Source organism: Arachis ipaensis, chromosome B02, assembly GCF_000816755.2.
Source record: "Arachis ipaensis cultivar K30076 chromosome B02, Araip1.1, whole genome shotgun sequence".
Classification (NCBI taxonomy): domain Eukaryota; kingdom Viridiplantae; phylum Streptophyta; class Magnoliopsida; order Fabales; family Fabaceae; genus Arachis; species Arachis ipaensis.
The window spans coordinates 78,853,135-78,864,624 of NC_029786.2; the positions used below are offsets into that span (position 1 = coordinate 78,853,135).

The window sequence follows — 11,490 nt, forward strand, 5'->3', positions numbered from 1 at the left end:
GAGCGCTCTTGCGCCGAAGATAATTGGGGCAAAGCGATCTACCGAAGCTGTGGGATGTAAAAATGAATCGGTAGGGGGAGCGTTTCGCCTTAGAGGAAAGGACCCGCGCGAGCAGTGGTGGACGAAGCGGAAGCGAGAATGTCGGCTTGAGTAATGCAAACGTTGGTGAGAATCCAATGCCTCGAAAACCTAAGGGTTCCTCCGTGGATAGTCGGGTTCTTCTCCTACCCGTATCGAATAGAACATGCTGAGCCAAATCTTCTTCATGGAAAACCTGCTTTATTTAGATCGGGAAAATTGTCCGGTAACCATGTATGTAAGGGTATAATCGGCAATTTTACAGCAAAAGTAAAAAGAAATCCCATATAAAATATTATTTCGAGCACCACAGGATACGATTGATTTCCCAGACCCAGGAAGCCCTAGACCATCACCCCTTCTCTCTTTCGGAAGCTGTGTCACCTCCGTCGCAAGATACAAGACCCATTTGTTAGTTGGAAATGTTAATGCATGATTCAGTTGTTGAGTTTGTCACTCTTACTTGTTTATTATAATGAATTTTTTCTTATTCTTGTGGTGTGCTTTGTCAACGTAGGGTTCCAATGAAAAGCTTGCCGACATTGAGTCTAGATTGGCCATCATTGAGAAGAGGACAGCCACCTTCGACGGGTATTTGCTTCAGATTCTGGACCTGGCTCAGAGGTAGCATGACCGAAGCGGTAGCATTGTTATGGTTCCTAAGCCATATATGCCACAGGCGCCGGAGGACAGCACCAAGAGGAAGTCCTCCTCAGAGGTCATGCCACTGTTTTCAATCACACTGAGGCCCATAACATCAGCCAACAAAGAGGTCTGTTCACCCATCTGAGGCCACCATCGGAGAAGGGCAAAGGCATACAGCAAAGCCCAAATACAGAGGCTTCCCAATTTGACCTTTTCGTCCCTGACTCGCCGTGTGACGAGGATGACCTTCTCATTGATGAAATGAGATCGACACCAAGATATATCACAGGGGCCACTCTCCTCAGTCAACAAATGAATACCCAGCCACACTGGGCTGTTGATTTGTCAAAGGGAACTGGGCAGGGGCCCGGGCCTGGCAGGAGATCTCAAATTCCTTCGTCGACTTATAACAAGGTACGTTGTAGTTCTTGATTCTAAATAACATGATGGTCATCCTACAACACGGGATGTGCTCCGAAGGTGATTTCATGTGTTGGTAAGAGTTTAAACATATTTCAATATAACAGGACATTACGAGCCTCCCATCATGATCCAACTTTGACAGCACCACTAAACTCTGTGACCTATTCACGTCGACTCCAGGTATGGCCAAACCTCCTAAGCTGCCGAAACTGGAGCGCATTGAGATGACATGTTTAGGCCGCCCAACATCCTCAATGACTCGCAACATGCAGGTGCTGATGCAGGATTCCGTTACTCAAAGTCGTCCAAAGAGGAATGTCCTTAGGCAGGCCACGCGAGGCCGTGGGCATGGTCATCGCAACAACAACGCTATTGATCCCGCCGAACCCAAAATCCCAAAGGGAGGTGCCTTGCTTCCTGGAACAAAGACACTGTTATTGAATTATGTCACTTATGCTGACATCAATCTATACCCTATGTAACTCTAACTCTTTGAGTCTCGCAGACATACGAAATGGTGTTCAGGCCATTTCACAGTATGGAACTCTCGTTGCAGGAGTGCAAGTTAGCAGCATACATTTTCGGTAAAGAACTTCCACTTGAGTTAGGCACCTAACACAAGTATTCTGTTGTGTACTAATGTCCCACTTCCTCAATTTTGACTAAGTAGTTCAGATGATATTTCAGGGAGATCTTGTTTAAGTATTCATTCTTCGACTTACCTCGGGCACTATTCATGTCACTGTCACCCCCAGAGACCCCTTGTCTTGATGTAAGTCACCCAAACTGCTATCTGAAAGCAAACTTTGTACCTTCAACCACCGTGTTTATAGATAATCAACGTTCGGCGTGGTTGCAGATAATTAACGCGGCATGTCTGATGGCGTCAGTTCGAGCACGAAAGAGCAAGACTCCGTGTTCCTGGTATATGTCAACTAACTTTGCAACGGATATTCTGCTTGACACCCTAGTAAGTGAGCTTGCCCAACATTACCAGCCGAAGTGGATGCATGAGACAAACCAACTGGAACACGTATGATATGTATCCCTCAAATCCTATTAGGGATTTCATTCCATTATTACCATTTTGTGTAGTTACTTATCCCTCAAATGAACTATTATTGTTAATCAGAAAAATATTTTCACCTTGTATAATGTAGGTCTATCGTCTATGTGCCTGTTTGGGAGGCCATTGATACGTGCTATATGCTGTTGTTAGATGTCAAGGGTGCAAGATTGTACGTCCTAGACGTAAGCAAAATTCCTGAGAGTATTGTCCGTCGAGAGGCTAACATGCGGCGCATAGTAAGTAATTTCTTCACGACTACCTTCATACTCTGTTACTTTACCCTGTTGATTAATGCTTTTGCCTGCCTGCCGTAAATGTAATTATTTTTTTCCTCTACCAGTGCCATGTCCTCGGTAAAATCTTCTCCGTGGATAGGAATATTGCTAACTTCAGACATACAAATCCAGACCTTTCTAATTGGGGTTCCTTCCAGTATCCTAAAGCCATTCCAAAAGTAGTGGATAAGTAACTCAATTTACTTTAATCTACTCGCATAATGAGTAGAATGATCAATAGCATAACCATGTATGCGATGTAGGAAAATAAAATTTTTTTTGTCCCAATTTGTTAAGTATTTGGTTGTTTTTCTTTAGTAATTTATTTAATCTGCAATGATTTTTATTTTATTGCATAAATATTCTTTAATAATTATTGGGGTTAGAAGATAAAAGAAATATAATTATAAAAAAGCAGTGTGATCAGAGTTTGAAGGTCAAATGATCATTTATCACACAACCTTAGGTACACATAAATGTTATTCTCATAATTATTTTATTGTTCTCTTATTTTTCTATATTTGTTTTGTCACTTGACCAGCATTTTGCTGTTTTAAATTATATTGTATCATTAACTGATATCTTTTTTAAATGATATATAAACTATATTTTCTTGTAATGTTGCCTTAGGTCTTATGCACTTTTAAATTTCCTAAAGTTTCTTTATATATTTCGTATTGCTTTTTAGTATATCTGTATACAACTCGAGAAAGGTAAACACAAAGCATCTTCCACTCTACGAAAGAGCAGAAACCTAAACCCAATTTCTGAGTTATTTAGAGGAAAACTATGCAACATACCTAGTGTGAACCAAAAACTTATGCATGTTTATTTGACGGATAAGGTTGTGCTTTTGTTGGCTCAGCTATTTTCTCCCCACCTATGTTTTTTGATAATCTTCGTCATGCTAACGTGTTGACACAATGCTGCACGATTTACTGCTGCAGCAAGGAGTCATCTACGTGGCTACTGTACTGGCTGCAGCAGGAAGGAGGATTTTCCACTCGAATTTTTGCTCCCATGGTGAGTTTCCTACAATGCCCTTGATTAAATTGTAGCTTCTAGTAACTACAACTAAAAATTGTTTCTCCATCTAATTCCTTTGTGATTATTTTACTTCAAATGTCCATAATCCTGTGTAACTATCGTTACGCAGATCCACTCGAAAGCTGTCAGGATGAGGACTGCTACTAGCAGGGACGGACCCATTAACAACAATGAGGGGGCATTTGCCCCCACAATGTTTTTAATTTTAAAAAAAATAGTTATATATAATGTGCCCCATTTTAGATTTTAAATGACCCCACTACAAATAAATTAAATTCAATTGGCCAAAATCTTTAATTTATTTTTTTATTTTTGTATTATTTTGACTATTATTTAACCTATTTAAATTTAGTTCTTGTGCCGTCACTACTTTATTCCCTTAAACCATTTTATCATTTTTTATATTTTTAACATTTTTTTTCTATTCTTTGTCTAGTGGTCATCTTCTCTTCATTAAAAGGTAAATTTCAAATTCTCTCTCTTTTTTTTATATAGCTCTCCATGACTCTATGTATCTTCCAATTTCATTGTTTCTCTTTTTGATATTATCAATTACAAATTTTAATTCAAACAATTATAATTTAGGTATTGATATAATATTTTATTCTCTTCATGACTTTATATATTTTATTTTTATTCTCGAGCCAATTGATTCAGTCTTTTATTATTAAATATATATAAAAAAATTAGTTAGAATAACAAGTTATCTATAATTTAAATAAAATATTTTAAGTTCAAGTTTTAAAAATAAAAAATATTTTTTTATAAATTAATATATAATGAATAGTATTTTAAGAATGAACGTGTTTACTAACTCTTTTTAATTTTTATATCTCCATATAATTAATAATGTTCAACAAAACTTATTTTATTATATATATTTTTGCCCCCACTCCTAAAATTTTCTAGGTCCGTCACTGGCTACTAGCATTGCTAGCTGTGATGCAAATGAACATGCATGCTTCATAGATGTTAAAGCCGAGCTGCTTTAGCGTGATCTCATGGATTGCACCGAGTAAAGTCGTCCCCTTTGATCCCTCTCTATTTTGATAACCATGCGACTTGTATTTTTTGCCTTCTGGATGTATTTTGAATATAGATGTCGAAAGCATTCCATTCTACCACTCAGGAATATGCTAATGTTGTCAGTGACATTAGGCTTCAGTTCTTAGTTCTTGTGATGTCAGTAACTAGCTTGCCTCTATTTTGGATTTAGGATTACTACAGGCAGTTTATGTACGAGCATAGTAACATTGGGCACAAAGCCGCAGATTTCGCATGTATGGATGTAAGTTGTATGTGAACGTGGCATGATTTATCATACTACTCTATAGCTAGTCTAGTTTTTTCCAAACAAGTGAACTTTTCAACCAAACGTGCCTAACTGTACAGCGTGTGAAATGGTTCACACCTTTCTTCAGAGGGGAATTATTGAACAACTATAAGACCAACCCAACTACATTTGACATTTTCGAGCACCAAAGATTAATGAAACGAGATGCTCTTTAAAATTATCATGGTTTGATACTTGGAAAACAAAACACAAAAACAAAAACAAAGTACACAACAAGGATCCCCATGATAATCGAAACCACTACCCCCTTTCTCCAAGTAGATCAAACTTCTCTATTTACATGGTTTGTTGCAAACAAAACAGACCTTATCAACGGCCATGAATCTATCAGCGCATATCTTGCTAAATACTTGCCCACATGAACTAAGGGCCACAACTGACATTGTGTTGGTGAGAGGAACTTTGCAGCTAGAACAAAGGTATGTCCTATCAAGAGCCTTGGACTATTTCAGCTCACTAGTATCCTCAGTGAAATGGACAGAGAAATGTGTCTCTAACCTGAATTTCTCCCTGCCTTCTGGATAGGTGGTACTGATATAAACATAGCATGGGGAAAAAATAACATAACCGAATAAACCACTGCAACATATAATGTATTAAAATTACCGTATATTCCTTTCATAGTGGTATTAAAATTACCATATCATACGATCAACTCAACCACATAAACCTCTGTCATTAAAAGGCTAACAATTCTAATTAAAATTTCAGGAACAATATATACTAAACACAATTCAATCCCCATACATCCGAGGACATCACCATGACCAATAACACATCTTTGCCCTGTTGGCGACCCAGACTGAACGACCACTTGTGAATAACCACATATGCATGGATCCAAACTGCTTCAACAATCACCACCGCATACTTATCCCTTGTTCTTAGATTTAGGGACCCTGCAAACCATTATGAACACCCACATTATTGTTATCATATTGTTAGTTTCACACATCGTCCGGTACCACCAAATCTTATACATGTATCTGCAATATTGGCTAAACATTCATAACAGCACACATCCACACTAGAGAAACATATGTCCAAAGTGAAGCATGATTGTCGTGCTTACCATGTCAACATTTGGTGATAATATTTTCGCACCCTCGTCCTGGGTTGACAGTGCTGATGTCGGTGGAGCATTGGGACAGCGGGTCCTTCGATGACCGAGACACCCGCATGTGCTGCACTTAAGCCGCTTGATACCCCTAGACCCAAGAGGTTCATTGCCACGTCCTGTGCCTTTAGTCCGAACACTAACAGGATCCCTAACCCCTCCAATGTTGCTAATTCTGGTCCCAGCAACCGCACCACCTAGTCCATTTTTTTTCAAGCAAATAAGTATCCTCCACAACCTTGGCTAAATATTGCCTGAAGTCCTCCTCCCTAATACATGCAACTTTTGCTAATCGCTTGCAGTGCCTCTACTCCGATACAAAACACCTGCATCACCGTATTGGCTACTTAACCGTTCATAACAAAGATCCTCCTTCGCCGCTTTGGACCACCGCGGCAACACTAGATTCTTAGGAAGGGAATCAAAATCTAACCTAACCAAAACTGCTAGTATGTGAACACATGGCAAACCAAATGACTCCATCCTCAGGCAATTGCAAACAAACTCCTCTTTCCTTCTCATATGTACCACATTCCATCGTGAATCAGGTCTTCTATGCTTTTGTGTCACATACACACACCTATCTTCACGTTTAATGCACTCCAATATAGTGACCCAAACACACCTTTTAAGCGACTCACGATATCTTGAGAAAATTTCCCGTGTGAAGTTTATTGCCCCTGACTTTTCTAACTCCAGAAACTGGGTTTGAAGGACCGGCGTCCCGTACGATGATCGGAAGTCAAGCTCTTCTTTATTGTCCCTCAGGAAGTCCACACATCGTTGAAAATTGGTTACAAACTCAAGTATGCCGTATCGCCTTTCCACAAATCTCCCTAACTTTGCATGCAACGACTCACACCGAGATATTGTGCGGAGCCCAACATAAAACCGTCCCCGTATATAAGCAGTTGCCCATGAAGACTTCTTCTCGTATATTTCCTTAACCCACTCTAACTCCCTAACCCCAAACTCCTCTAGCATGGCATCCCAAAGCATTTCAAACTCTGCAACCTCAATATCGGCAAGCATGCAATGTCTAAACAATGATGTGAACCGGGGTTTACACACATTAACCGTCGCATTTTTCAGGAGGTGCCAAGCGCATAAGCAGTGGTGAGCATTGGAAAATACTTCCTGAATAGCTACGCGCATTGATCGATCGCCATCAGTTATCACCGCTGTCGGTGCTTTACCCCCCATGCATTCCAGTAATTTTCTTAAAACCCATACATATGATGCTATTGATTCGCATGATACCATCGCAGTTGCAAACACACAGGTCTGGTTGTGATGATTAATCCCAGAAAAAACAATAACTGGGATATTGTACTTGTTCCGCCCATAAGTTGCATCGAATGCTAGTACATCTCCAAATACCTTATAATCATCCTGGCTTCACCCATCACTCCAAAATAGATCGCACATGTGCTGCCCTTCACCAACCTCGTACCTCCAATACAATTTCTCGTCCGTTCGGGCCACACCCTCCAAAACCCTCAACGCAGCATTCACGTCACCATTCTTCATTGCCCTTTGCCGCCTAACATCGTTGTACATATCTCGCTTAGTAAATGGAACAAAATTAAAACCACCTGCCTGTACAGCAATAGACTCATAGATCTTTGGAATTGATATCCCAACTTGCCTCATATTATCCATGTGTGCAATATCAACATCAGAGATCTTACGGTGAGTAGGTAGATAGTCCACATACTTCATAGGCAGGAGCTCATGGTCATGTTCCTCCACAAAACGAGACACAAACCATCTCCCACTGTCCCCTTTAGGCTTAATACGCATCTCCACAGGACATCCACAACGAGTCACCACCTTGTGCTCCCTCTTCTGATCCACCTTTTCTAGCCACTTCTTGTCTCTGAACCCTTGTCTATTACACAGATACGTGTAACGAACAAAATCACCATTCTTATTTTTCAACTTCTTTCCTTGTCGTATCGCAAAACCCTTCACCCTACTATACTCTTCATAGAAAATAGTGGCTTCCACTGGACTATTAAACTCCATCTTAAGTACATCCGCCGCAGTAACCGGTAATGCATCAGATTTCGTGTTGGCAATGAATTCACTCTGGTTATATCGAAAACCCTCAAACTCATCCTCCTCCATTCCTATGTCAAGCATTTTTTCCTGCATGAATTCACAAGCTCACATGTTAAATATCTTTCACATAAACTCAAAATCTGAACCCTTGTCTGTTACATAGATATGTGTAATGAACAAAATCACCATTCTTATTTTTCAACTTCTTTCCTTGTCGTATCGCAAAACCCTTCACCCTACTATACTCTTCATAGAAAATAGTGGCTTCCACTGGACTATTAAACTCCATCTTAAGTACATCCGCCGCAGTAACCGGTAATGCATCAGATTTCGTGTTGGCAATGAATTCACTCTGGTTATATCGAAAACCCTCAAACTCATCCTCCTCCATTCCTATGTCAAGCATTTTTTCCTGCATGAATTCACAAGCTCACATGTTAAATATCTTTCACATAAACTCAAAAATACTCACTAACTCAAAAGAAACTCTTAGAAAAATTTTTCCCCCACATTCATACCCAACACCGTGCTGTTTAATTCAACATAATTCGTACCTCGTCGTCGCCTGCCATTTTGGGCATTTCACCGGCCGAATCCGGATCATCACCACTACCGCATCCCATTTCATTAACCACTCTGCTACATGACACCATCTCCCAAACGCTCCTTCTTCCCTCTCTTCAGATCCGTGCCTGTTCTGCTCTCAACTCTAACTGATAAGGAAGATAACCAATGGAATTTTCCATCAACAAGCAAATACATACACACACTCACAGGTCCAGCAACTTTCAACAGTGGGAGAAAAATTAATATTAGATAACATAAAAATTAACATTAATATTTTTATATTTCTAAAACCCAAACCGTACTAGACAATGTTTTTCTTTTAATTAACATGTAAAAGTATATTCATTTAAACTGTGTTATTTTAAAGGTGTTCTCTTCACATTTTATATTTTGGTCATGTTGCCTACTAAGCTTATTACTAATACAAGGTACAATATAATACAAAAATTAGTTATTACTCACTAATTGAATAATCTATGAGAAGTATAACTTAAACTGAAAAATTCAATTCTTTTTTATAGGTTTAATTACTCTGTTGGTCCCTATAGTTTTGCAAAATGTTTAATTAGGTCTCTATACTTTTTTTCCTTTTAATTGAGTCCTTGCACCAATTTTTTTAAAATTGAGTCTCTACATTTTTCTCTTTATTTGAGTCCTTACACCAATTTTTTTTAATTACTTGAGTCCCTATACAATTAAGCTAATTACTACCAACAAGGACCTAATTGAAAAAAAAAATTGGTGTAGGGACCCAATTAAAAGGAAAAAAAGTATAGGGGCCTAATTGAAAATTTTGTGAAACTATATGGATCAACAGAGTAATTTAACATTTTTTATAATTGTGTAGGAGAGATAGAAAATAAATGGCACAGTAACAAACATTCAAATCAAATAATCACATCTCTCTTCATACATGTTGGTGTAAAAATATATTATTCTACTAAATAATTATTCAACAATTTTATTGCCTTTTAGCTTAAGAGTTCATAATATTTAAGGTAGAAATTAAATCTTTTTCACAAAATTAAGGGGACCCAAAAAAGAGGTGGGAAAGCTAGTTGGCCACTAATGGGTACTGCCATACAGGTACATAACACAAAAATGCAGGATCAAGTAAAATAAACAAAGGAATATCAACATATAAAAGGAATAAGTAAAGGTTGCAACCCCACTTGCTTAATATCCCTCAATGCAAAGAGTTCAATACAAATTTTTCCATTCACTGACCACTGCGCAGAAAAGAGATCACAAATGGCCAGTCAACAAATAATGTGAAACAACAACAAATTTATACACTTCCTGCTCTAAACACTAATATACAAAAAATGCCATTTCAGACTACCATATTAAAAATCATACATCAACGTTCAATCTTACAAGATAAGTGCACTACTTTAACATACATCTATATACTCATATGCATGCAACATTCATATTTCCAACAAATATATATGGTAACATATATAAATTAGCTCCAACTAAATACCACCAATAAAAGAAGCAGTTCAAATATGCAGCAATGTTTAAAATAATAAAATAAAACAACGACAACAAACCAGCATGTATATTCACCTTTTTTGTTCGATAATTAGGATCACAACTATGATAAATGAAACAGCCCAAGTTTCCTTTTGCACTTGCATCTATCACCTAACAAACTAATCACGAGTGATTAACAAAGTACAACAACTACTATCACAAAAACTACAATAGAATAGTAATAAGCAGATAGAGGCGTGATTCATACCTCACTTCCATTCAAGGTCATGAAATAGAAATCTCTATGACCCTTCAAAGCATACTCTCTTTGTTGTGCCTCATAAGCATGAGTATAAAGCACCTGTATGGACCATAAATTAGATATGCCATATAGATCATCTATGTGCATAATTTGTGCAAAACCAATAGATAAAGAATTACACAGTGGACACTACACAATGCATCAATGCAAGAAAAATAAAACACAATTCAATGAATATGAAATCCAATCTTCTCAAAATAATCCCTTGTCTTTAAAAAGTAACTCAATTGCTAGACATTACCTATCCTTTAGTCGTTGGTTACAAGTGTATGACATCAGGTTCACCACTCCAACTGGATCAAATGCACACCCTATCAACCTTCATTATTACAATATATCAAAGCTCAATACAGAGAAACAAAGACTACAGTGCTTACCATTCAAGCCTCAAATTATCTCAATTGTTAATACTCAAACTTAACTCACTTCACTATTAACATTCACTTTGATTAGACTTTCGATACTTACATTTCCTAATTCACTAAAATATTGCCCAACAACCTGGTTTTTGCTTTTCTAAACAAATACCTTGCACTTCCCTAACTTTAAAACGGCTGCTAACATTAACGAAACCAGCATTCATCTTAGCCCTTCTTCAGAAGCTTCATTACTACACCAAAATATAGGGATCCTACTTCTCTAAATACTTCGCCAACGATTAAACGAAGCTGAACAACCTTAAATATGTACCTACATTGAATCCACGCACCGCACCCACAGCAAATGCATACCCATAAAGTAACAACTACAAAATCCACAACAGGCAATCCACAATCTTTCATTCTACCAAAATTAAATCAAAGCCCCAACCTACTATGCATAACGAAAACAACAAAACTTACCAAAAAGAACGGGACGGATTTAGATCCTAGAAAGCTTTCCTCACCGGCATCAATCAAAGAATCTAACATCCCACATCTACAGACGGTCTCTCGTTAACTATGATCCGCTTCTATTCATTTGTTACCACCATCGATCCGCACACCCGCGAGCTTTACACACGCCATTGTTTGTCCCAATGACCCACAATCACACAATGCTTTTCCCCGT

At 38.2% G+C, this 11,490-nt stretch overlaps 3 protein-coding genes across 7 annotated transcripts; 1 reads left to right on the forward strand and 2 right to left on the reverse strand.

The window, feature by feature from the left end:
• LOC107625500 lies at positions 851-4,891 on the forward strand. Of its 4 annotated transcripts, none has more exons than XM_021115997.1 (9): positions 851-1,137; positions 1,251-1,547; positions 1,652-1,749; positions 1,834-2,178; positions 2,313-2,451; positions 2,556-2,680; positions 3,438-3,513; positions 3,647-3,676; positions 4,458-4,891. In XM_021115997.1, the coding sequence occupies exons 2-9, from the start codon at positions 1,329-1,331 to the stop codon at positions 4,527-4,529; spliced, it is 1,104 nt and encodes a 367-aa protein (XP_020971656.1). In that variant the 5' UTR covers positions 851-1,137; positions 1,251-1,328; the 3' UTR covers positions 4,530-4,891. The 4 variants fall into 4 exon arrangements, with proteins under 4 accessions (XP_020971656.1, XP_020971657.1, XP_020971659.1 ...); XM_021115998.1 differs by having other exon boundaries at positions 851-1,074; XM_021115999.1 differs by lacking the exon at positions 851-1,137 and having other exon boundaries at positions 1,180-1,547.
• Positions 5,241-8,196, reverse strand: LOC107627426 (protein FAR1-RELATED SEQUENCE 5-like). 2 transcript variants are annotated; one of them, XM_021116001.1, is made up of 2 exons: positions 5,964-8,196; positions 5,241-5,790 (listed from the first exon to the last, which is right to left on the reverse strand). In XM_021116001.1, the coding sequence occupies exon 1, from the start codon at positions 7,269-7,271 to the stop codon at positions 6,297-6,299; it is 975 nt and encodes a 324-aa protein (XP_020971660.1). In that variant the 5' UTR covers positions 7,272-8,196; the 3' UTR covers positions 5,241-5,790; positions 5,964-6,296. Both variants share the same exon structure in this region, with proteins under 2 accessions (XP_020971660.1, XP_020971661.1).
• On the reverse strand, positions 8,206-8,904 carry LOC107627428. The gene is made up of 2 exons (XM_016330261.2): positions 8,627-8,904; positions 8,206-8,484 (listed from the first exon to the last, which is right to left on the reverse strand). The coding sequence occupies exons 1-2, from the start codon at positions 8,723-8,725 to the stop codon at positions 8,206-8,208; spliced, it is 378 nt and encodes a 125-aa protein (XP_016185747.1). The 5' UTR covers positions 8,726-8,904.

Coding starts and splice junctions, on each gene's coding strand:
- LOC107625500 (XM_021115997.1), top strand. CDS start 1,329: ATGGCCAAACCTCCTAAGCTGCCGAAACTGGAGCGCATTGAGATGACA. Junction 1,548..1,651: donor CCGAACCCAAAATCCCAAAG/GGAGGTGCCTTG, acceptor TGAGTCTCGCAG/ACATACGAAATGGTGTTCAG. Junction 2,681..3,437: donor ATTCCAAAAGTAGTGGATAA/GTAACTCAATTT, acceptor TTACTGCTGCAG/CAAGGAGTCATCTACGTGGC.
- LOC107627428 (XM_016330261.2), bottom strand. CDS start 8,725: ATGGTGTCATGTAGCAGAGTGGTTAATGAAATGGGATGCGGTAGTGGT. Junction 8,485..8,626: donor AAATGGCAGGCGACGACGAG/GTACGAATTATG, acceptor GAATTCATGCAG/GAAAAAATGCTTGACATAGG.
- LOC107627426 (XM_021116001.1), bottom strand. CDS start 7,271: ATGGTATCATGCGAATCAATAGCATCATATGTATGGGTTTTAAGAAAA.